The sequence below is a fragment of the Danio rerio genome, chromosome 7, assembly GCF_049306965.1.
Source record: "Danio rerio strain Tuebingen ecotype United States chromosome 7, GRCz12tu, whole genome shotgun sequence".
Classification (NCBI taxonomy): domain Eukaryota; kingdom Metazoa; phylum Chordata; class Actinopteri; order Cypriniformes; family Danionidae; genus Danio; species Danio rerio.
The window spans coordinates 67,635,001-67,662,500 of NC_133182.1; the positions used below are offsets into that span (position 1 = coordinate 67,635,001).

The 27,500-nt window shown below is 36.4% G+C and overlaps 1 protein-coding gene across 9 annotated transcripts in view; it reads right to left on the reverse strand.

Annotated features, from left to right (window-relative positions):
* The window catches only part of arap2 (ArfGAP with RhoGAP domain, ankyrin repeat and PH domain 2), a 214,648-nt gene that overhangs the window by 110,502 nt on the left and 76,646 nt on the right, over nucleotides 1-27,500 (reverse strand). For all 9 annotated transcript variants that reach the window (XR_012382787.1, XR_012382788.1, XM_009303564.5 and 6 more), the window contains 2 exons: nucleotides 23,723-23,843; nucleotides 17,042-17,220 (listed from right to left, as the gene is read on the reverse strand). Coding sequence is in view for 6 of the 9 variants with exons in the window: in XM_009303564.5 (XP_009301839.1) it covers nucleotides 17,042-17,220; nucleotides 23,723-23,843 (300 nt within the window). In the remaining 3 variants the exon portion in view is untranslated. The remainder of the gene's footprint in view (nucleotides 1-17,041; nucleotides 17,221-23,722; nucleotides 23,844-27,500) is intronic.

Below are 27,500 nucleotides of genomic sequence, written 5' to 3' on the forward strand. Positions count from 1 at the left end.
GTGCAATCCAGTGTGTGTGCATGCTTGCGAGCGTGTGTGTTTGTCTTTAGAGTCCACCCTGGTGTTTTTGGGGGGCATATTTAATCACTATACATTTTACATTCTTCTTTGGCCCAATATGTACCTGCCATTTGTATAGAAAGAATGGTGATATGATATATGAAACACAAATGGTAATTGGCAAATTATATTGGGTGCATATATATTTGTAAATATGACCCTGAAAGAGTCGTGCCTCACCAGCCTCAAACCTCCCTGCACGCCACTGAGATATAGATACTAAAACAACATGTTATGCATACAGTATATATTAAAAAACACTTTTAAGCTTGTAAATTCTAATTTAGTATATACACACAGGCTTTCAATTTCAACTAGCTAGCCTTAGCGTCTTTCCATTATAAAATTGTCACATTTAAGGTCTGATTTCTTTTCACTGCCTGATCGATATACAACATAAAGTGGGTTTGAGACCAGGCAAGAAGCACTCCATTGAAGTCCAATTTCCCTCATCATCTTTTCAAAATATAGAGTTCCTGCAATAGCCTGCTCATACTGACAGCGCTAGCAATTACACTATCATCTCTATCATAGTCTATCATCTCGTTTTACACTTTAACAACTACATGAATGCTTATGGCCCCGTTTACACTAGTGCGTTTTAGTTTTAAAACGGCGTTTTAGATCAAAAACAATCCGCGTCCACACTAGCATTTCACCTAACAATTCCTGAACATATCTCCGTCCACACTACGCCACCAAAAACATATATCACATGACCATTCGCGCACTCTGGGCATGCGTGTTCTAGTATAAACAGAAAGCGTCAACAAACGGCGGTTAAACATTAAACGCGATGGCAAAGAAAGCAAGAGAGGTATTTTTGTGGACAGACGACGAGGTCGAGTTGTTACTAAACAAAACAAATGAATAACTGCACAATGGCGCCTAAAACAATAGTGCAAACAACGGTCCTATTTCTGTGCCCATGTTGTTGTTTACAGTACTGTCTTACGGTAGCATTAAAGCCATGTGTTACAGTCATGTGATAGGGGCTTGATGAATAAGGTAAGGATACGCAATGACACAAAAGCCCCCATCAGGTAGCGAATCTCAGTTGTCCAGCCTCCGTTTTCAGATGTCTCCGTTTTTCCTCATCCACACTGATACGGAGCACCAGTGTTTTAGAATGAAAACGGCCTCTCCAGCATTTTCAAAACACTCCGTTTTCGGCGTTCGAGAACTCCGGCGTAGTGTGGATGGATGGCGTAACCGTAGCAAAACTTATGCGTTTTGAAACAAAAACGCCGTAGTGTAAACGGGGCCCAAGTCTGTTTTACAATATCAAAGCTGTAAGATTGAAAATAGTCACGTTAAGCTTTTACCGGAAGTTTATTATTAGCTGATAAACACTAGCTATGCAGATACCCCATTGATGGTCAATGTCATCAGCTGCAAAATAAAATGGTTCAGAAAGTTATTCCAACTGTATACAGGTTTTTATCAGTGTCATTACTCTTAAGAGCTATTTAAAAAGACATAATGAGTGACATATTTCTGAAGGTGAGTAGATTGTTGTTAATTTAAAACAACCAATTTTTATATTTCTGTGAACTTTATTCACTGTAAGACTGATTTGAATCATTATAAATCTTTGATGAGAATGTCAACCATTGCTGTCACATGTAATTAAAAGTAAAACAGCTTGAGGAAGACTCTGAGGTTCTGTTTAGTGGCACATGTCTAATCTAGCATGAGAGAGTCAGGTGTGAACAGGAGGTGTGAATAAAGTCAGAAAAAGAAATAACCACAGTGAGTTCATGACAGTGAAAATGTGATCCCTACGAAATTGACAAAAGAAACAATAGATTTCTTTCCTTTCTACTGCCTGCAACCCAAAAGCTGTTGTTTTATTTATTTATTTCTGTTATTTTTATGTTTTTCATTGCAAACAATGAACAGTGGGTTTGGAAGTATGCACAATAAGACAGAACAACATACTTTATAATTCAGACTGCTCTAGATGCAACAGTTTGATGGACAGGGTCATGCAAATTTAAAATAATCTACAGTATATTACTATTATTCTGTTCATGGTATCCACTTTCTTTCACAACAGGAAAAAACAAATATGATAGAGGTTCATAGAGTCTTTCAATGGATTGATTTGTTTACATGCGTTCAGGTTTTGAACAAGTACTGACTAAGCAAATGATGACAGAATTCAAATTTTTGGGTGAACTATCCCAACAAAATATGAGATTTCTGTAATTTCTTACACATCCTCATGTTGTACTAGCAGCATGACTTTTATTGAGGATATTTTTGATGGATTGCTATGAGGGCATGCAATTAATGAGAGAATTCACTTTTTAGGTGAAATGTAGAAAAAAATGTAAAATATGATTTTGTGTCAAATAAGATGATGTAAAAATACCTAATCACAACTATCTAAATCAACAAGTCAGAATTGAAAAAAAATGCTTCATAAGGGGTGTGGAGCGCTGTGAGCAGAGGGAGAAATGGGTGTGGCCAGCAAAGCAGGGGAGAAAGAGGAGAGCGAACAGCTGTTGTCAGTTGACTCACAGAATGAGACACAAACCGTTAGGAGACATATGATTTTAAAGTTTACAAAGTTAAAATGCAAAGAAATAAACAGTAATTTAATGCCCTGCTACATTTGTTATTTGTAATTTCATATACACATAACCACAATGTTATATCATCATAAAGATAATTGCGTTCATATAAGCACTACCAAATGAGGGGGACTTCTCTCCTCCTTAATCTCCAGGTCTAGATGCAGACACAGTGAAGCAGTGCAGTAGGTCTCTTGCCCTATCTATTCCAATTTTAAACATTGGTGAACAGCAGCACGGATATAGGCGATGTGTCTGAATGGTAACAAATTTAACTGATAAAAGACAAAGTCCACCATTCAACTGATAAAAGACAAAGTCCACCATTCTCCAATTCTCCTACAGCTTTCTCGACAAAAATACTTGCTGCAAACCAACAGCTTTTCTGTATCGGTGCTGACAGCATCGTGGGGAAAAGCATGCAACAAACCCCGTGGATCATGGAAACAAACACATATGACCCTTAATGAATGCCTAAATACTGCTTGACTTTTTGTCTCGCAGCTTGGCAGGTCTGCCTTGCCATCGGAAAGCATGTGCTGTCATGATTAATTATAAAGCAGGGTTTTTACATAGGGTAAGAAAACTTAGCTATATGATAATGAGAAATTGACAAGTCATCACTGGATAAGCAGATCAGCAGTACATCATAGATTTTGATCATGCCCCAAAAATAATCCTGGAAGATGAAATTAGCTGACAAAAGCTAAAAATTACCCAGGTTTATCCACAATTAAAGCTGACAAGTGCTAATGTCGTCTAAACTGATGCTCAACACACACAAATCAGTAAAAATCTGTTTTTAAAAAGTCCTTGAGAGTGTCTTGAACTTTTAAACAGTTCTAAGAATGATACATATTGTAATAAGTGTTCACGCCAAATGCAAGTACGAATGTAGGTATTTGCATGAGTATATTACATAGTAAGTATCAATGCAAACAGATAAACACAAACATATAGAATTCACTTTAATTTTGTCTTCCACACAAGTAAAAGAAATTAAAAAAATAAAATAAATCCTCTTCATGTTGAAAACTGCTCATTTTCACTTCTGAAAGTCCAAACGCTGAAGAGCAAATCCATCGATATAGAGCTTCACAAGTTCCAACCAAGCAAGCCAGTGGCAACAGTGGCAGTGAACAAAACTTCACCAATTGACCAAGGAGAAGGAAAAAACCTCGAGAGAAACCATTTCAACTCTGGCCAAACTTCCTGTGCAAACATGTTGCAAGTGACATGATGGTAGTTTTCTCTTGGTTTCTGGTTTGTATCTAATATAAGGAAGTCCAAGTACGTTCATATTTCATAGACTGTGAAGTGTATAGGAGAAACTGAACATTCAGTACTGTATAAGTACTGAACATTCATTACAAGATCTCCTGTGCATCAAATCTCTGCCGTAGTCTTTTCAATCCCCTCTTCTAAAGTCCTATTCAGGTTACATGATTTGTTTCCATTTTTCCAAATGGGCATCAGGACATATTTTCTTGTTTAATGTGTCAGTCAGCAGTCAGCACACAACCACTGCTGCCATATCTGCAACACCATGACGTCAACCCAAAAAGTCTAGGATGTTTAGGTTTTTTTCATGTCGTTCATATAGTCACATGAGTATCGTTGACAAAAAGGAGAGTGGGGGGCACAAAGTAATGCGGGGTAAAATGTAACACAGAGTTTTAAGGTATTTGCTAAGGGTTAACCATGGCATGCTTCCAAGGTTTTCACCACAGTGTCGGCAGACGTCTTCCAGCCAGTTATTGTAAAAGCAAAATTTGGATGAGAAAAAAAAAATTACATTTTGAAACACAAAAGTATATTTTATTATAGTCGATATTTTTATGTAAAAAAATCTGGGAAATTATGCAAGTGAAATCTTATATTGTTGTGATTAATGTTTTCAAGGCAAAAAGATGAAACCATTTTGAAAGATGTAAAAAAACACATTGACTGCTAGCCAGTTTTGAGGAAAACACGACACAGCGGAGTCAGTTGTAACAGTGTGTTACAATTAAGCCACACACTGTTGGACACCAACTAAACAAAATACGTGCTGAATTTTAAGTGTAATGTTGAAAACTTTTTATATAAAACATGTTTTAATAAAAAAAAACAAAATTATCAAAAAAATAAATAAATTGTATTGCTAATAATGCAAATAAATGCATTGTATAATAATAGATAATAATGAAAAAAATCCATATTTGTTTATTTAATAGATAACAAAAATAAACATGCTGTGCTGAGTAGAATAAAAAAACATTTAGCCAAGTACCGAGAAAATATACTATTTAAAGTAAACTGAATTTAAATGAATTGTGTGAAATTTACCTTTGTAAACATGCGTTACAACTAATCCTCTGCCTGTTACAGCTTGCCACATAAGAGGGGAAAATAGAAAATTATTACTCCTGGCACTTTTGGCAATACTGCACTGAAACCTTAGGTCCGGCGGTCAAACTTTCAGTGCTCATTTATAGGAGAAGCTTGTGTGCTATTGTTAAACAAATATGGTTTGTCTAACCCTATTACTCTGTTCATTATTTGGCCAAAACCAAAAATGTTACTTTGTACTCTTTTTCTCTCTCCTAGATGCACAAAATCTCTTACATACACCGCTTTTAAAATGACAAAATGAAAGAGTGAGGGCTGTGCTGTAAGGTATATATATGACATGGAAGAAAGGTTTGTTGAATAAATGTAAAATATAAAATAAACCCTTTTCATGTTAAAAAACTGCTAATTTTCACTTCTGACAGTCCAAACGCTGAAGAGCAAATCCATCGATATAGAGCTTCACAAGTTCCAACCAAGCAAGCCAGTGGTAACAGTGGCAGTGAACAAAACTTCACCAATTGACCAAAGAGAAGGGAAAAACCTCGAGAGAACCATTTCAACTCTGGCCAAACTTCCTGTGCAAACATGTTGCACAGGAACAACCAAAAGTGTTACTTTGTACTCTCCCTTTTTTACTATCTCCTAGATAGATCTCTTACATACACCACTTTTAAAATGACAAAATGTAAGAGTGAGGGCTGTGCTGTAAGGTATATATGAACTGGAAGAAAGGTTTGTTAAGTATTGCAACATAACAGCATTCTGTGAGTGTAGGGAGTATACTAACATTGTAAGCTAACACACCACTTATTTTGTTTTCATTCACTATGCAGTGTTGGAACTTTTATATCGTAAAGTATCTTTAAAGGTAAGTAGCAGTATCATTGTGCTTTTAATTTGAAGTAACATTATTGTTTGTTTAACATTAGTGCAGGGCTGCTTTGTTTACAGATGTTTCTGTAAAACTGCTTCTGCAGTTCCAGAAGCGCCTCTTGCTGCCACAGAATAAGAATACTCATCTACTGTTTTTGGTCAGAAAATATACAAATATTTAAGTGTCTATTTATCATATGTAATGTGTGTGATGTCTTGATGACAGAACGTGCATCATAGACATAATGCGATGATTGAGGAAGTAGTCTGAAATATTTAGTACCCACATTAAGAGTTTATCTAGAGAAAAATGGCATAATCTCAGAGATTGACTGTCATAACAGACTATGTAGTCTGAACAGGGCTTAACTTGTCACACATGTAAAATCTGACTTCTGCTGCAGTGACTGTGCTTTTCCTACTGGATGGTACAGAGCAGATGTTATTTATTTATTTATTTTTATAAAAAAGCAAAATGTAGGTGAGGATGGTGTCAAAGTTAGATCACGGTCTGTGTAATCTGTCAAAATGATGGACAGCCTTCACATTTTTCTTTCACTGCTAAAAAAGGAAGTCGTTGACAGAAAATATTTAGTTAAAGGTGCAGTAGGTGATTGTCTTTAGAAACATGTTTTGTTGCACTGGTTGCAAGTCACTTCACAGTCCTATAGTATTGATTAAAGCAAATTATCTAAATGTGTTAATATGTAATTTAATATTCTGGGTAAGGCATAAGACTAAAAATTGTTCATCCAATTAAATATTACCGAGCCGACAATTCCCATAATTCTGATAAGTAGCCCAAACTGTCTGTCAACAAATCTAGATTTTAACATTTGAAGTAAGGATGACACGATGGCTGAAGTTTTTCTTAATACTTGAAAGATATTGAAAAATGTGTGCTTCTGTTGACATTTATGCCTAATCTCCAAAGTAAGTTGTGCTTGAAAGTGTGCCTCGTTTTTTTTTTTTTTTTTTTTTTTGGAAAGAGATTGAAACGACTGTTAAAACAATTGGTTAAATGAATGCATTTATATTATTAGTTTGGACATCAAGCGGCTGATGACTGGCACTACATGCTTTATTGTGCTTGGAAATTACATACCACCTACACTCTATCTTATTTAAAAAATCTATCCATTGTGTATGGTATTAGAACAACTTGCAAACACTACAACTGCATTTGTTTATAATTGTGCTCTCCAAGTGCAGCGCTGGACTAGCAGATTTCACTTGTGTCTGTAATCACATAATTTACAGTATAAGCAATGTGACTTCTTTAGCAAAAAAATAAATAAATAAAATAAAAATAGCTTTGTTAACAAAGAGCCTGAAGAATAATGAGTGGTTCACACAGGCAGCATTTGTTCTGATCTTTGTGTGTGTGTGTGTGTGTGTGTGTGTGTGTGTGTGTGTGTGTGTGTGTGTGTGTGTGTGTGATTATTAGACACCTGCATGGGAAAGGGTCATCAGTTTGGGGTCATTATTTGGTCAGTACAGAGTCTTGCTATTTGAGGTTTTGCTTCTCATCATCTCTCCTCCACAAGTGCTGAAATTGTAGTACAGCATGGCAAGTTGAAAATAGTTAAATTTTGAGAAAGTTATTTGAAGCCTTTTAATTTAGATTAAAAGGTAACGATAACGAAATTTTAATTTAGATTATGAACATTATATTATACAATTGTATTTTTGTATTTTACTTGAAAATAGACAACAAAAGCTTCTCAATTCTAAAGAGATAACATTTTTCAGTGTCAGTGTTAAAAATCTAAAGTTATTGTGTTTTATATTTTTCAAATGTTGAATAACAGCATATATGTCCAGTTAGTGTGGAATAACAGTGTAAACTATCTACATATACATATATTTAGATAATTTACTTTAATCATTACTATTGGAATCAAGCTTATTATAGTTAATGAAAATGAACAAAAAAAAATAAAAAATTCTAAATAATTTGTGTTAACTGAAATAAAAATAAAAATGATTTTTTTTTAACTAAAACAAACTCAAACTGTGTTCTGTACATACAAAACTAACTGAAACTTACTAAAATTTTAGCAAAAACTTTTAAAAGTAAATCTTTTTCTTCGCACTGCAGGTGTTTGAACCATACAGCACCTCAGAGTCTGTATTCCTACTGCCATTGGCCAAATTAAGCTGTTTCTCTCCTCCAGTCATCCTCAATGTTGCTCCCACGACAAAAACAACAAGTCGACATGACAGCAGCAGGGTGTTACATACGACCCAAGCAGACGCTTAGAACTATTAATTTAACACATGTGTGCCCAAAAAATGGATTTTATTTCCGTATTAGTGATTGTGATCGTGAACAAATCCTCCTTTTTAACCAGATCTTTTAAGTTAACTGTTTGAACTAGTTCACCAAATTGAGCTGAATCATTTGTAATGATTCACGTCTCCAGTAAGCACTCTTATCCACAAACAACTTACTTTTTAGCATGCCTGAAATAAACCAATATATATGGAGTTATTAAGTTATTAGAACAGTACACTGTAAAAAGTGCTACACTCACAATGTAGGTTTTACATACTTTAAATAATTGCAATCTAGTTTATTTTATTTGTTTTACTATTTTCGACAAATAGTGAAAGTAGTTTTAAAACACTTAGTAGACATAACTAACGTTACAGAACTTATTAACAAGGTCTCTGGTGGGTGGTCTGGGTGTGGGTGCAGTTTGCTAGCGCTAACTTAGCTAGCTCACCTAAGTTATTAGCAGCACATTAATTTAACAAATTAAATGCATTTAATCAAATGCAGAAATGTATGGGACAGTTAGTTGTGTGTAACGTGGAGTAAGAGAAAGTAAGGTTTGTGTTTTAAAGATTTTGTCCATGAGTTTTTTTTTTTTTTTTTTAATTCTGCATAGTGAATAAATTTGCAGATTTCTAATTTATTTTACCTTGCATTACATTTACTACTGACATTGACAGAACCATTTATATTGTATGCACCTCATCCTAAACTGCATTGTCTTGGTCTTTAGATACCAAAGTGAGTTTGTTACCTGTGGGTTTTCAAACTTCACATCCAGCTCAATTCACATATACAGCTATAATTTGCAGTTAAGTAAAACATGGGTAAAATTGCAAACAATAGTGGGCTCCATAGAATTACATTTGATATCTGAAGATTTTTTTATGTGTGCGATGAACACACAGTAAAAAAATATCCTAATGCAGTTTCTTATTATCTGTCAGTCTTTCACTAAAGCTAACTGATAGCACCAATTCCCTGATCTGTCATTTGCCAGTCACATTAAATTAGAAATTTAAATAAACAAAAAATTGATCATTAAAAACACCTGGAATAAAGTGAGCACACAATAACCTATATAACCTTTTTTATAAATACAGGAATTTAACTAAGGTACATTCTAACTGATAATGATGTAGCATTCTCACTGCACCTTTGTAACTTCACTTGTAGTTTATCTAAGATATTCATCATTTTGCTATTTAGTATTAAGCTATTTATTATTGGTTAGTATCCACTACCTGAACTCCTGTTTCTTTTTTGTCTCTACTAATAGAGTTGTGAGGAATCAGGGGTGCATGTGGCTGCCCACGGGAAAATAATAAATAAAAATTGCCATCAGCCCAACACAGTTTGGATTATCACAGGTCTGTCATAGGTTTACTAAACCTGTCAAATGCATGTGGCCTGTTTGAACTTACCGATGCCCTCGACTTCAAGTATCCATCAAAAATGTATATATTTGAGATATATCAGAGAATCTTTGTGGGACTGGACACTATGCATCCTTAATCTTTATCAAAGTATGCAAATCTCCTCACTGAGGTGTCTTGGAGGATTTCTCAAAAGGATTATTAATGTTTATTTGGAGCTTGTCTCATCCCTAAAGTTCCTGGGGACCCACATCTCAAAGGACCTTTCTGGACCACCAACACCTCCATCCTGGTCGAGAAGACTCACCAGCACCTATTCTTCTTAAGGCAACTTAAGAAGAACCAGCTTTCATCAGCTGTCTTGGTGAACTTCTATCGCTGCACAATAGTCTGGTCACGGGTCTGGTATGGAAGCTGCTCTGTTGCTGAGCAAAAGACACAGCAGCGGGTGGTGAAAACTGCCCAACGCATGACAGGAACCACTCTGCCAGCCATTGAGGACATCCAGAGAAACCACTGTCAGCGCCGAGCACGCAGTATTCTGAAGGACAACTTTCAACACTCACAGACTGTTTTCACTCCTACTGGCAGGCGCTTCAGGCTCCCCCGGACAAAAACCAGCAGACTGAGGAACAGCTTTTTCACCGGAGCTGTCTGCCTCTTGAACTCTGCCCCTCGCTGACTCTTTTGCCTACAAATCTAATCTGATCTAATTTATGTATTGTGTACGAGCAGCCACATTAATGGCCTGCTGTGTAGTCACTATTAAAAGGGACACTGATTGACATTGAATAAATGTTATGGTCTGTAATCCATCTTCGCTTTTTTTTATTATTATTATTGACAGGAAATGATGTTTATCTGTTTTTACTTAATCACTGTATATTGTGCTTAGAAAATAGAAATGAAGATTTATTTTCTGAGGTTAAAGCCAGAAGTCAGTTGAATTCAGTTTAAATGACATATGCATAGTTAATTTAATTTAATAAGTAACTTAACTTTAACAAAAAACAAAAAAAAAGTGTCCTTAACTACTATGTACTCACATCAAAAAATAAATACAATGTACTTACTGTGTTTATAATGTATTTGAGAACACTTGTGGTGCATTTGAGTTAGGATAGAGGTTGGGTTATCGACAGGTTTGGTGGCATGGGTAGGTTTAAGGGTGGGTTAAGGTGTAAGGGATGGTCAACAGTGTATTTACAAATGTAATTACAAAAGTTAATTACAGCTGTAATTACATACATGCATTTTAATCAAGCATAAGTACACAGTAAATACATGTATTCACACAATAAGTACATTGTAACAAACTATTAACTCCTGTGTAAGTACATATTAGTTAAGGCCACTTAATATAAAGTGGGACCAAAAAAGTTTATCTTTACATGAGTAATTTTAGAAATAAGGGCTGTCAAAATTAGTTCGTTAACGCATGTGATTAATTTGAAATATTTATCGCGTAAAAAAAATAATGCAAATAACGCAGTTGCAGTTTTATTTATTTCCTGTTGTGGCCGATGAGTTTTCAGGGCCGGCGCGTCCATGGAGGCGACCTAGGTGGCTGCATTGGGCAACAGAATAGCGAGCAAACCCCCCCGGTCCTCACATTCATCCGCTACACCCACCCCCTCCCTCACGGTCCTCGGCCTTCCATATAAATAAAATAGCATGATTGCCATTTGCCTAGACCGCCAGTTGAGCTTGCTCTGGCCCTGCGTGTGTTAAACGTGCAAAGAAATATGTCGTGTCCTCCAGAGATTCAAGCAATTTCGGGTGTTGTACTTTTAATATTTAGACTTTAACTGCAGTTCAGCAGTTCGCTCTCATTCAGCATATTTTCATTCAGGATATTTTAATGGAGTTTGATACCGCATGGCGAACGGAAAGAAAAAACTCCGCATTTCAGGACTCGTGTGGTCATTTAAGATAATGAAAAAAATAAAAATAAAAATAAAAAAATAAAATAAAATCGCTGTTTACATGGTCGACTCTTGATCAGTATTATCTTAATCATCAAAGCTGAGTATTGGTGTCTATGTGAATGAAAGTGCAAGATGAATTCATAAGCTGTCAAAAACATTTCTCTGCCCTTAAGCTGCGTCCCTCAAATGTTTCATTAAGTTTGACGTGTTTCCCCCCGTTTGTAAAGCGTCTGTTTCACGTTCCTCTGTTAGAATCCTTGCTTGTTTAATACAGCCACACTTTAGAAAGCTTAGTTTAAGCAAATTTGATGAACGAGATCATGTTGATGAATCTAAAGGGATCCCTCTCGCTCACCGGCACTGTGTGTGTGTGTGCGTGCATACGTACACGTGTTTGTAGTCCACTTAGAATCCAACATGGAAAGCATTTTTGCTTGTTATTGGCATGGATTGTATTGAAATTTAAATGGCACTTACATGACTGTGTTTTTACTTCAGTAATAAATATGGCATGTTGTGATTAATTACGTTTCATGATTAATCATGATTAATTACAAAAAAGAGAGATTAATCACATATTTTTTTTTATCATTTGACAGCCCTATTAGCAATATTAGTTGTCTCAACTTAATTTTGTTGCTTTTGTTTTAAACCATGTTTCAGTGTTTAAAATACTCAAAAAAGGCTGGAAGTTGACTCAACCTAAAACGTCAGATGCAGCCACTTGCCTCACTTTTTATAAGTTAGATAGGTAACAGAGATCAGATTTGAGAAGCAGTGAACTTATAATACTGGGCATGCGTGATTCAGTGAACCGAACGAACAGTACATGACAGTGACTGAAAACTTGGACAACTGCAGTGAGGGTAAATCGAGGGCTTAAATGAGAGGATCTGGCGAACCATAAGTTTATTACATAATAGAAAGTCGTAATGGAATTTAAATAAGTGAATCATGATTCAGTTGGTTTGCAAAACGTAACTGTAAGAAACTTTTCAGATCATGGTGATGTTTTAACTGACTGAAATTATGATTGCTGACTACATACTTTTGATATGTCGAGCCCAAACTTTTGAAGATCTGGTTCACAATAAAAATCTGAACTTCCCATCACTACTATGTATCTAACCTGAGAAGCAGCACAGATATTTAACTTAAGGCTGCTATCTTGTGGGCTGCTATATGTGTTAGAGGAAGAGTAGATGGTAGTGGTAGATGGTAGTGTTCTATTATCAAAAACAAAATGTAGCCTATCTTTGGTTGATTTTTTATTATAATATTTAATACAATATTTATTCTGATGATTTTTTTTTTCTTACACCTAACAAATATCTGTATTTACACAAAAACAACAAACACAAAACTAAAATGAACACTGAAATTAATAAAACCTAAACTAAAACCAAGCAATTTTAAAATATAGAAACTAAAAAAAACTAGTAAATCTGCCTCTAAAACTAATTAAAAGTAGCTGAATTTGAAAACAAAAAGTTAAAACAAAATTAAAACTAAATCTAAGGAAATATATATTATAACCTTGATTGGAAAGTGAAGAAACTTTCAATCAGCACAACAAAAAATGTCAATCACCTACTGCACCTTTAAATGTAGTGAACCTGCATTCACCCACATCTCGCCCTTCATTCCCGCTAAATGTAAAAATAAAAATTAAAAATAAAAAAAAATAAAAACTTTTTATTTTTAAACTGTTTACCAACCGATCCAATGAGAGCTCAGACCTCTTAAAGTTCAAATCCTACAATCGCCTCTGACATCTTCTAATTGTCCTTTTTCGACTTTGAACCATAGCCAGCGGAGACCTGTGAAGTGACGTTCCAGTACCCATATGTTTGCTCTTTTTGGTGTTCGTTGTTTTGGAGCAAACAGTTTAAGTAAGGAAATCAAAAATCAATGTAGCACTAAACTGTAGCAGTGCCAGGTGATGTGGGCTTCCCTGTTAGGTTGACTTTCATTACCTTTGGGAAAAATCATGGCCTGACCTCAAAGGAGAGAAGGGCAGCATACTTCATCCTTTCCAAGATGGGAGGAGGGGGGGGAAACCAGCGTCCTGGGCAGCTCGTTCATCTTGTTAAATTAAATACTCCACTTCACTGAACATGAACCAAACTACCCACCACCGCAACTTCCTCTCTCACTTTTCCTCCATCTTGATGTACCTTTGTGTTTTCTTCATCCCTCAACAGCCATTGCTGTCTTCACCATCCTCTGTTATCCCTTCATTTTTTTGTCAGACTGCCCAGTTTCTCCTCCATTCCTCCTTTACTTCTTTCCTCCAATGCCCTCCTTTCCTTTCCACTCCCTCCTGTTTCTCTCGCCACTTGTCGGAGTGATTGCCACAGAGAGATTTAATGCAAAAACAATACAATCAATTTCCATTTTCACTGCTCTCTTTCTCTTTCTCCCTCCCCGCATGCTAAATCGGCTGACAAAAAACAATTTCCTTGCAGAATGAAGACAAAGATGTTTGCTCGTGCTAATAAGGAAAATAATGAAAGACAAACAGAGATGATAAAGTGTGTGTGAGTGTGTGTGGCGCCTATTCACATGAAATAACATTCTCAGCTTAATCTCATTTAAAACTGAGACCAATTGGGTATAGATCGCACACATATGCATGTGAGGTGTCATGGTTTGTGTGGATTGTAACAACTACACTCTCAGCATATGGGCTCATTCACATACACTTTTAAATGCGTGAAAGCTTCAGTTTTTTTTACTGGCATGAGGAAAAAAAGTGCCTAACTATACTCAAACAAACCAGAAGAAATAAGAAACAGTGCAATATAGCAATCATTTACAAAGAGAAATAGGCAGACAGACAAGATGGACAGATTATGTTCTTGAAGGGATTTTAAAAAGTTATAATCTCACTTAAAAATATGAATAGTGCTTTGCTTTTTTACCGTTTTGATCTTGAAGTATGTTAAACAAATTCTATATCTAGATAAGACATAAATAAACCACCGTTTTATACAGTATCTTCAATCTCACTCTCTCTCTTTTTTATGGCAATTTAAAGGTGAGAAACAATACCTCAAATTTAGCTCAATTTATTGAGCTTGGAAGAAGTAAATTCCAAACTGAAAATATATTAAATATAAATTAAACAGTTTTGACAAATTTCATTGTGCACATTGACAGTAGAAAAATACAGATCATCCAACCAACAGACAGAAACATGATGATGCATATTATGCAACAAACCGATTGACAGACAGACAGACAGACAGACAGACAGACAGACAGACAGACAGACAGATAGGCAGAACATCTGACTAAAATAGACAGGGAGAGAGACAGACAGGCAGACAGACAGATGGACTATCCAACAAACAGAGAAACATACCATACTACCAAAAGACAGATGTCCATTAGACTCAGACCATCTTATAGAAAGACCATCCAACAGAGACAGAACAACCAACACACAAACAAAGAAAGACAAACCATCCAACAGACAGACAGACAATTCAACAGACACAGACAGACAGACAGACCATCCAACAGACAAAGAGACAGACAGAACATCCAACACAGAGACAGAGAGAAAAACTATTCAATAGACAGACGATCCATCCAACTAACAGACAGACCATCAGACAGACAGACCATCCAACAAACAGACAGACCATCAGAAAAGCAGAAAATCCAACTGACATACAGACAGACAGACGGACAGACAGACGGACGGACAGACAGACAGACGGACAGACAGACAGACAATCCAAAAGACACATAGATAACACAACAAACAGACAGACCATCCAACAAACAGACAGACCATCAGAAAAACAGAAAATCCAACCAACAGACAGACAGACAATGCAACAAACACAAAGGCCATCCAACAAACAGACAGACCATCAGAAAAACAGAAAATCCAACTGACAGACAGATCATCCAAAATATAGACAGCCAGACAGACAGACAGACAGACAATCCAACAGACAGACAGACCATCTAACAAAAAACAGACAGTCGGATCATCCAAAAGAAAAACAGACCATGAGAAAGACAGATCATCCAACAAACAGACAGACCATCCAACAAATAGACAGAACTTTGAAAAAAAAAATAGACCATCCAACAAACAGACAGACGGACGGACGGACGGACGGACGGACGGACGGACGGACGGACATAGATAGATAGATAGATAGATAGATAGATAGATAGATAGATAGATAGATAGATAGATAGATAGATAGATAGATAGATAGATAGATAGATAGATAGATAGATAGATAGATAGATAGATAGATAGATAGATAGATAGATAGATAGATAGATAGATAGATAGATAGATAGATAGATAGATAGATAGATAGATAGATAGATAGATAGATAGATAGATAGATAGATAGATAGATAGATAGATAGATAGATAGATAGATAGATAGATAGATAGATAGATAGATAGATAGATAGATAGATAGATAGATAGATAGATAGATAGATAGATAGATAGATAGATAGATAGATAGATAGATAGATAGATAGATAGACAAACCATCCAAAAAACAATCAGACCACCAGAATGACAGACCATCCAACAAACAAACAGACAGACAATCCAACAGACAAACAGATCATCAGAAAGACAGACCATCCAACAGACAGACAATTTAACAGACAGACACTATCCAACAAACAGACAGACAGACAATTTAACAGACAGATAGACAGACAGACAATAAAAAAGATAGACATACCATCAGACAGACACACTATCCAACAAACAAACAGACAGACAATCCAACAGACAAACAGATCATCAGAAAGACAGACCATCCAACAGACAGACAATTTAACAGACAGACACTATCCAACAGACAGACAGACAGACAGACAATTTAACAGACAGATAGACAGACAGACAATAAAAAAGATAGACATACCATCAGACAGACAGACCATAAAACAAACCGGCAGACAGACCATTCAAAAGACAGATAGACCATCCAACATACAAACAGACCATCAGACAGAGAGACAGACAGTCAAACAAACTAACAGACAGAGGAACATACCATCCAACAAACAGACAGACCATCAAAAAAAAACAGAAAATCCAAGCGACAGACAGACCCTCCAAAAGACAGACAGACAGAGAGACAGACCATCCAACAAAAAGACAGACAAACAGATCATCAAAAAGACAGACAGAGCATCATAAAGTAAGACCATCCAACAAACAGACAGACAGACAACCCAACAGACAGACAGACCAGCCAACAAACAATCAGACCATCTGACAGACAGACCATCCAACACACAGGGCGACAGACAGACAGACCATCCAACAAACAGGTTGAAAGACAGACAGACAGACCATCCAACAGACAGAGAAACAGACAGACCATCCAATACACAGACAGAAAGATAAATAGACCATCAAACAGACAAGCCATCTGACCAAAAGACAGGCATCTAACAGACAGACAGACAGATACTGTATTAAGCAACCCTCAGGTTGGGAGACCATGCACAATGTTTTGAATCTTTAGCATTCATTTTAAATTCACGCAGGCGAGCAACAGTATGAATCCAAATCAACACAATAGCCCAAAAAGTACAGCTATACAGATCTACCTGGTCTGTTTTACACAGTCTGAAGCAGGTTCCCATGAGGCTCAGGTACACTCTTCCTTTGAGGCCGCGCAGCTCCACGTAGCCACTCTTGTTTGTGTTATTTTTGCGAGGCTGATGGGAAACGGAGGACTGAGAGCTCACTGCAGCCTGAAGAACCTCAAGCCAATCCTGACGATCTCCTTAGAGGAAAGGCAGAAGATAGAGGAAGGTAAGAAGCTGAAGAAGTGTGCAGGCCTGTATTCTGTTTGATGTATGTTAGCGAACACGCAGGTATGAGAGCGTGTGTGAGGAGAGACGCTGTGCCATGGGAATAAAAGGGAAGGAAGAAGTGTATAATATTATTGTTTTACTTTATAAACTTTCAAATCTGCAAACAATGCAGGTATGCAAAAGCCCCAGTGTCCCATTGCATTGTGTCTGCGCCTGTGTTTGTGCGTGTGAGATGGGGGAAGGAAGCCGGAGAGGGTTCTCTTGTGCCGTGTTTAAATAGGGCTACAGGGGTTTGCACACCTTCATTGCAAGCACACACACATACAAGCCAAAAAACATTAACAGCTGGATAGTCTTATCCTCTGCAGATCTACAGCACCTGCCGCATCCACTGAGAGAGAGGGAGAGAGAGTGAGAGGAAGAGAGAGAGAGTGAGAGGAAGAGAGAGAGAGAGAGAGAGAGAGAGAGAGAGAGAGAGAGAGAGAGAGAAAGAGAGAGAGAGACTCATTTCATTAAAGGTGAGCATACAGTGCCTTTTGGACAAGACTCAAATTGTGCTTGTAGTCAGCAAAAGTTTTCATATGCAATGTAAGTCTTGGTGCATCAGATATATTACCACATTTTACTTCATATGCAAGTAAAGATCTATTTTATGTCTAAAGCCCAAAGAATATTTTGGTTTTTTTTGGTTATGCTTCTTTTAATAAAAAATAAATATCCATATAAATATGCATATATATATATATATATATATATATATATATATATATATATATATATATATATATATATATATATATATATATATATATATATATATATATATATATTTATTTATATATATATTTATTTATATATATATATATATATATATATATATATATATATATATATATATATATATATATATATATATATACATATATATATATAAATAAATATATATATATATATATATATATATATATATATATATATATATATATATATATATATATATATATATATATATATATATATATATATATATATTAATATATATATATATATATATATATATATATATATATATATATATATTTATTTATTTATTTATATATATATATATTATATAATATAATATATATATATATATATTAGGTATCCACAATATATCGGCGCCCATATTGTTATCGGCTGATAAATGCTATTTTTAAGATTATTGTTATCGAGCCGATGTCATAATTATGCTGATATATTTAAGCCGATAAATAACGTATTTGTACAGACCTGCCTGCCGCGCACGCCTGGACGGAACATGTTCAGTTTTGCCCGATGCACTATAATGGATCTCTCCTCACACTGTTTATTCCTTCAAAGTTTGTCCTTTCTTCACGTGGCATTGCTGTGCGTTAATAACCCAGTAAGTAACCACGTTCCTTATCATTGTAGATATGCTTGATTGAGTGTCATTGTGTATTTTGTTTTAAATCACCTCAGGAAAAATATTACATGTGTATACCTTTCCTGCTCTGTCTCTATGTTGTGTTAGAGATATCAGGGGAGATTCACTTATTACTCCAGGGCCAAATAATATTAGTTTTCGTTGCAGCAGGTGACTGAAAGAGGACACATGTAACTTGGTCCAAAATATTTATTACTTTCTGTGTGGTACAGCAAATAAGTCACCAAAGAGGGAACATCACAGAAAATGGTCTCATTGCGGAAAAAAAAAAAAAAAAAAACGCTCCTCTTTTCTCTCTCCCTATATACATACATACATACATACATACATACATACATACATACATACATACATACATACATACATACATACATACATACATACATACATACATACATACATACATACATACATACATACATACATACATACATACATAAATATGTATGTATGTATGTATGTATGTCCCTTTTCTTATCTGCCGTGTTCCTCTAAAGCTCAAAAAGAGAAGACTGAGCCGAACGGCTATCTATCCGGTTAAAATGAAGGTGTCACCCAGCGATCCTCACACCAGACTTGCTGTAGCCAGGGGTCATAAACTCACACAGAAAGTAACCTAGACCCGTTTTAGGAATCAGTACGAAAATTTACCTTTAGACTATACGTTACACTTCTTTTAAAAAATGAGAACTAAACAAAAGTACAGTAGTTTTCCACACTTGTTAACTTTGCCACCCTCAGCTATCACTGAAAGTGGCCATGCCTTTACCACCCACTCAGACAGTTCTAAACTGCTCTTTGTGGTTATCTGCAAACACCTAAACCTTGGCTGTAAAAGACACCCTTCCTCTTTCTCAGTGAAAACATTGCTATTTACAAAATATAACAGACTCTTTCTCTCTGTGAAAGCAGATCTGAAGAGCTAAAAAAGCCCTTAGAAAGTATACACACTCAGCAATGTTCATTCACTCACTCATCAAAATTTTCCCTAGTGTGTTCGATCTTGAACGCTAATTCTCATTCTTATCTTCTTTTTTCTTGTCCCATGACCACCAGCTCTTTCATTTACTCACTCATTCTTCCTCTCCTCCCCTTATGTGTTTATCTTAAGATTGATGACTCTTTCAGTCTGCTATAAAGCTGTTTAAAGATTCATGAGCAGTTCAGGCCAGTGCCCTCTCTCTCTTCTTGAAATTCTTCTGATGGCGGAAAGTACAGTTAAATGCATGCCTAAACTGACTTCCCTCAGAGTAATTCATTGCCAGGGGTCAAGCGCTGATGAGAAAGAAGGAACTGGAGAGGCCATTATTTGCTGATATTCTGGGACACTGTGGCACACAGCAGTGATATTAGCCTCAGATTTACAACAGTAATTGCAGTGGGAAAAGCATAGGCCATGTCAATAACATGATAATTGATTGGTTTACAGGTTCACCATTCCTTTTACAGGAAGGTGTTTGAAAAAGCCTAATAATCATACCAATCTTAATGACCTTGAGAAATGCCGCATGCCGCATGTATCATGTATGGCCATACACCCAAAGCGCTTCACAATCATGAGAGAGGGGTCTCCCCACTCCACCACCAGTGTGAAGCCTCCACTTAGATGATGCGACAGCAGCCATAGTACAACAGCGCCAGTGCAATTACCAGTGCGGGGGGAAGGGGTGGGAGGGAGTGGAGAGACACTGATACAGTTAATTCAGTGGATGGGGATAATTGGGAGGCCATAATGGGTAAGGGAATGGAGGGATTTTTTGGACAGGACACCGGGGTAACACCCCTACTCTTTACCATGGGGTTCTTAATGTCACCAAAGAGTCAGGGCCTTGGTTTAACATCTCATCCGAAAGACGTTATTCACTAGTTTTCACTAGTAGTGTCCCCTTCACTATACTGAGGCATTAGGACTCACACAGACCACAGGTTGAGCACCCCCTGCTGGACTCTCTAACACCACTTCCAACAGCAACCTAGTTTTCCTATGTGGTCTCCCATCCAGGTACTGACCAGGCTCAGCCCTGCTAAGATTCAGTGGCTGTGGCAGACAGGGAATGTGCCTGGACATTCATGACATACTTAAATTTTGACTTTTGACTTAGATTTTCAATTACAAAATTCTAAGAGGGACCAAAAAGTGATATGCAATGGCTTTTCTACATTTTAAATGTTTTAGAGTCCAAATGTGCTTCAAGGCTATTACATGAAAAAAATCCTGGCACCTAGTAGTAATTTCCGTAATTATCTGACAAATACTATTTAACTGGCAGTATAAAGCCTCATTCACAGTGCCATCGCTGTTTTCTTACCACACTCTCAAAATTAATTTCTGTGTTTGTGTGTGTAACGGCTATTTTAACAGCTTGTTTATTTTTTTTATTACTTGTGTGTAAAAAGAAAGAGGAAGGAAGCGAAAAAACAACACAGTCTGTCCAACACAATGTGTGTTAATTATCATCCAATCAGACTGCTGCCTACTACACTCTGAAATGTTTAGCGAGTTAACACAATAATATCTCAGAGAGTTGGCTGTTTCTTCAGTAATGGGAAGGAACAGTGGTGATCAAAGACCAGTGCTCATGTATTTTCCATATAGATGTGAATACACATACACACTATGAATAACACAGGTTGAGTTGTTGGTAACACGTCTGTTTTAAGAGTGCATTGGCTGATGGTTTGGTCACTAATTGGCATTACTGATTATCTAGTTATGTTTGTGTATGCTGTTGACTCCTTTGTTAACAAACATTTTAGAGGAATTGGTACATAAAATGTTTAAAGTCAACATTAAATGAAGAACCAAGGCAACTACAAAATGTATCTACAGTATTGACGCATGCGCAAGGAATAAGGTCAATATATGAAGTGCAAATGTTTGTCTGTCTGGGTTCATGAAATAATTCAGGCTGAAGTCAACACAGCGAGAATTAGTGACTGATACGGGACCAGTGAGGCCAGTAAGTTGAATGAATGTTATGCAATAATAGTATTTAGACTTCATTTTAATTATTAACAACTTATGAAAGTCACTTGTTATTAGCATATAGTAGAGCATTTATGAATGTTTGTTGTGTATCTACCATTGCTTGTCATGCCTACACCCTGTCTCATACCGGTCCATGGATCAATTTGTACCGGCTGTGCAAGAAATCCGTAATTATTTTAGTTTTATTTACAACCAGAGTCAGAGCAGGGCCGGAGTGTGACTCCTTTTCAGCCCTGGAGTTTCAAGCCTCAGACCGACCCACCTCAGTTCACGACTGACTATATTTAATTAAGGTCATTGCCAAATCAGTTTCTAAAGGCACTTTTACATTTTTTTTTAAGAAAACAGCTGCTTTAGAACTTCAAATGTTCAACAACCCTAACAGTATTATGTCTTAACTATCAAAATAAAAAAATAATAATAAATTACTCAGATGAGGTTCGAACCCGAATCGACGGCGTTGTAACGCAACATGCTGACCACAACCGCTTTTCTCAGTGTAGTGACTCATCTGAGTTATATCATCATTAACCGGCATCAGGCTGCATCTTGTTCATGAGGCTGCGAGAAAATAGATAAAAACAACGGAGCTTTGGCAAAATAATGAATAAAAAGAGTGAAGCTGTGGTTAAATAAATAAATAAATGGAAAAAAAAGAGTCTGGATCTAGAGGCACAGGCCCTCGTGGCCAAAAAACGGACTGGCCCACCAGGAATTATCCTGGTCCTCCCAATTAGCCAATCTGGGCCTGGTCTGAAGGATCTTGTATTTTAAAATAATCTTTTATTTTGAAAAATGATCGTATTCTCTTGGTTACTTCTTGGTCACACAAGTGTCAAAATTTAACCAACAAGCTAGGAAAATGAGTTAGAAACAGATGTCTTTGGAATGATTATTTGCAAAGGGGAAAAAGGCTAGGGAAGTACCCAAAAATTCTAAAACACTGCATCATTACAATGCTACTATTACTAACCAAAGTCCCATGAAAAGGCTGGTCATTCAAAACAAATGCAGAAGATGACTGGACAATGCTAAGAATTTTCATGGATAATCAGTTCAACACTGCAGCTTAAATTGTTAAGGATTTTTGTTGAAATGTCTTAGATCAGGGGTCACCAAACTTATTCCAGGAGGACTGATTTTAGCTCCAACCCTAATCAAATACACCTGAACAAGCTAATCTAGGCCTTACTAGATATACTTTAAACACCCAGGCAGGTGTGTTGAGGCAAGTTGGAGCTAAAATCCAGGACAGAAATTGGTGACCCCTGTCTCAGATATTTTGCAACACTAATCTAATAGAAGTATATTCTCACAACTAAAACACATACAAATATTGAATGATACAGTAAAGAAAGTACTTCAAAATCTACCTATAGAAGAACCATAACATTGTATAATGCTTTGTTTTCACAAATTAAACTAAACAAAGCAAAATGCTAAGATGCTCTTTACTAATACAGCTTTTTTATATTAAACAATATCTTCCAATAAATCATGACTTAAACTAACCTTCAGAGACACCAAATACTTGCACATTTTTAAATTGATCCTAAATTATAACTAAAGCACCAGATCACTCTATAAACAGTACGAGCCTCTTCATTAAAACCATAATTGGGCCTTTTCACAGTCTTTAAATCGACCTTCATTGCAGCCTACTAATGAATATTAAGAAAAAATATCTTGCAAAGTGCACATGCAATGGTGTGGCAACAATATGAACCATCAGGGTGTTTCCTGTATGTATTAAATATGAAACTAATATCACATTATCAGTTGTTTCAGCTTTGTAGCAATTTTTTGTGATCTCTCTGAGACGGGCTGGCTTTTCTCTCTCTTTTACTCTTTCTTTCTCTCTTCTGTGGAAGATCTACTCAAAGCATCTTATCTTATACAGTAGCAGTGATGGTAAGGCGATAAAAATATGACTGGAAAAAAAAGATAAAAGATCAAGAGTGAGAGTGGGAGTGAATTGGTTTAAAAGAGATTAGTGGAGAGGAGAATGGAAACGTGTAAGAAAAGTAAAGAAACTTACCTTCTTTCTCTGCCCGAAACACAAAGGTTCTTAAAGTAGTGACCACCTCAAACTTATTCTCACCCAAAGCACGGATTTGTTTAACTGCTGAAAGGGGTATCAGGCCCTTTGAGTACATCTCCTGCAAGAGGAGACAGAAGAGTTATTGCAAATGCAAATGCATATCAAAACAGTATAAAAAGTAGTATGACAAATTTGATGCGCCATATTATTATTAAATAACTGCAACAAAACTTTTTGACTGGCAGTGTACAAACATACTGCAACCTCTCATACATCATTTTGAACAGAAACCTTGATCCAGCCATAATACATCTGCTTTCTATAAAAAGGGAAAGATTGAGTCAAGCACACACTCACTCACACACACTCAGGCCTGATACCTAATACCAGTCCCCAGCTAACAGGCTCAGCACTCCAGTATTTATAGTCTGATGTTTTGTGGGGAAAGATGAGGGAAACAGAGCTAGTTGTTTAGAGAAAGGAGTGTTTGGTCTCTCTGTGTGCTTCAAACCAACATAAGCCTCCAAAGCAGCAGTAGAGCTCTGTGAGACCTCCTTTAGTCTACAGAACTCATACACAGCACTCCAGCCGCTCTGAAACAGCAGACTGTGATGGATAGAAAAGGGCAAACACTGTGGAGAACTGAAAATGGAGAGACGAGGAGAGGGAGACGGGAGCTCTGTTCCAAAAACCCAGCCAGCCACCTACGCTGGTAACATTTTAGGCAACACGGGTGACAAGACTGTTCTTAAAGCCAGACATCTTCATTAAAAAAATAAATAAACCTTGGTTCAGCCAAATACTAAGGTAGAATTGCATGCTTTTTGTGAAGAAGGCAAGAGTGTACTCATTAAAAAAATACAAATTATAATGTACAATAAGGTTGAGCCGGTTAAAAGCTTAGAGTTGGTTAGTTTTTAGTTCTCAGCCAGATTTACTGAATCAAAACAAAGCAACAATATTGACTTATAAAAAAAGAAACACACACACACACACACACACACACACACACACACACACACACACACACACACACACACACACACACACACACACACACACACTAACTTTTTTGACCACCAGCCACTGTGGCTAGATTTCCAACATTAATAGCCACTTGCCATTTTCACTAGCCACACTTTTCTTGTTGGGAAAATATATTTTGTTCATGTCCACATGCCTTATCATTCATTTAAGCTCTTGTGTGTATTACCTTGCTCAGTGTGCATGAGCAAATGGGTTGTGTCAAAATACAATAAGTTTTTATTTCATGACTTTTCAGGGCTCAAAATTAAGGATTTAACAAATTTATCTCTGACAACACCAAATAAGTATTTCTTAGCCACAATTTTTAATGTGTAAAACAAGGAAAATATAGCTTTATAGGTGCACTTTTTAATTCAACAAAACTTTTTTTTTTTTTTTTAAAGAAAACATTATGTCAGTGCCGATAGCTTAGTAGTTATTGCGTCGACATATAGCACTTTGGTGCTTGTGGCAACCCGAGTTCAATTCCCGGCTTGAGGTCCTTTGCCGATACTTCCCCTACCTCTGCACCCCACAATTTCCTCTCTGTACATCTCTACTGTCCTATCAAAAAAGGTGAAAACCTTTTAAAAAAAAAAAACACATTACATTCAAAAAATAGTTATTGTCATGTCTCTAAAATATGCACAGTAATCTGTACTGGCTAAAAGTCCCAGATCACCAGTTAACTACTCATAAACGGGAAGTAATCTCCCATTAAAGCATTGTTATTGTAAAAAATTGATAAACAAACCATATTAACAAAAATAACTGTAAGCAAAAGAAAGCAGGCGAAACATACCGTGCACAAGGTTAATGTTAGCCCTATTAATAATCTATTCTACTGTATAATAATGATTTAAATGAAAGCAGTGACCGCTGCTGCTTACAAAAGAATAAGCGTTTTTTGGGGGGGGGTTTATCTTGAGTTCTTGAAAGCAGCAGGACTGTGGGTGCTCGATCATCGCTCTTTGTCCAGTATATTTCAAAGGGAACCAATCGCACCCGTTGCACATCCTAGGCACAGTTGCTTTGCGCAACTAAACGGGAGCTGCCATCACATCAGCTGTTAGTGCGTGTGATCATGCTCTCATTCCGTATTCACCATTATTTTGCTTGCGCGAATACAGTTATTTTTGTCAGTTGTGCTTCTTCTCGATTCTTATATCACATTTGCATGAATATTGGGCCATGCTTATTGTCGAACCCGGCTTTTAAGAAAACTACAATATAAAAATGATTTCCAACCAGCCAAAGTGGCTAGTGGAAGTGTCTGTCTAACCTGCAAGAGCTAAAATCTACCCGCATTTGGAGGGTTGGAGGGTGTTAATGTAAAGCCCTGTATAAATATTGAATTAGTTTTTTTTTTCACAATATGTCTGATAACATTTTTTTTTTCTTTTGGAGAAATTCTTATTCATTTTATTTTGGCTAGAATAAAAGCAGTTTTAATTTTTTAAAGCATTTTAGGAACATAATTACAAGCCCTTTTTAGTCATTTTTTTTTGATAGTCTACAGAACATACCATCATTATACAATAACTTACCTAATTACCCTAACCTGCCTAGTTAACCTAATTAACCAAATCAAGCCTTTAAATGTCACTTTAAGCTGTATAGAAGTGTCTTAAAAAAGCTCTAGTAAAATATTATTTACTTTCACCATGGCAAAGATAAAGTAAATCAATTATTAGAAATGAGTTAATAAAACTATTATGTTTAGAAATGTGTTGAAGAAATCTGCTCTCCGTTAAACAGAAATTGGGGGGAAAATTAAAAAGGGGAGAGGGGGGATGGGGGGCTAATAATTCTGACTTTAACTGTATATATACATATATATACATAGTTGAAGTCAGAATTATTAGCCCCAACAACCCCCCACCCCCTTTGTTTAATTTTTCCCCCAATTTCTGTTTAACGGAGAGCAGACATCTCTGGTTTATTCCAAACTTCATTTAAGCAGGCCAGGGTAACCTCACTGCTACAGAAACCCAACCTGGATCAAACGCTACTTGAAAACTACAGACCGGTATCCCTGCCTCCATTCATGGCTAAGATTCTAGAGAAAGTTGTGTTCAATCAAGTCCTGGACTTTCTTATTCAAAACAACCTCATGGACAACAAGCAATCTGGCTTTAAGAAAGGCCACTCAACTGAAACTGCCCTGCTCTCGGTCGTGGAGGATCTCAGACTAAAGGCTAAAGCAGACTCTAAATCATCAGTCCTCATCTTGCTGGATTTATTAGCTGCTTTTGACACTGTAAACCACCAGATCCTGCTATATACGCTTGAGTCACTGGGCGTTGCAGGCGCTGTTATTCAATGGTTCAGATCTTACCTCTCTGAAAGGTCATTCAGGGTCTTGGAGGGGAGAGGTGTCCAACCTACAGCATCTAAACACTAGGGTACCTCAGGGCTCTGTTCTTGGGCCACTTCTCTTTTCCATCTACATGACATCTCTAGGACCAGTCATCCAGAAACATGGATTTTCCTACCACTGCTATGCTGATAATACCCAGCAATACCTCTCCCTTCACCCTGATGATCCCTCAGTTTCACAACTTAAAAAAAGTTGTGCTTAAAAACAAAACTAATTAGTTCTTTTTTTTAAAAAAAAAAAGAAAAACAAAAAGACATAAAAAAGTAATAGATTAAAAAAATTTTTTTTACACAGTTTTAATTTCCACTATGCACATTTAGGTCACAATATATAAAGTTTCTTTAGTGATAGTGAATGTTACAGACATGA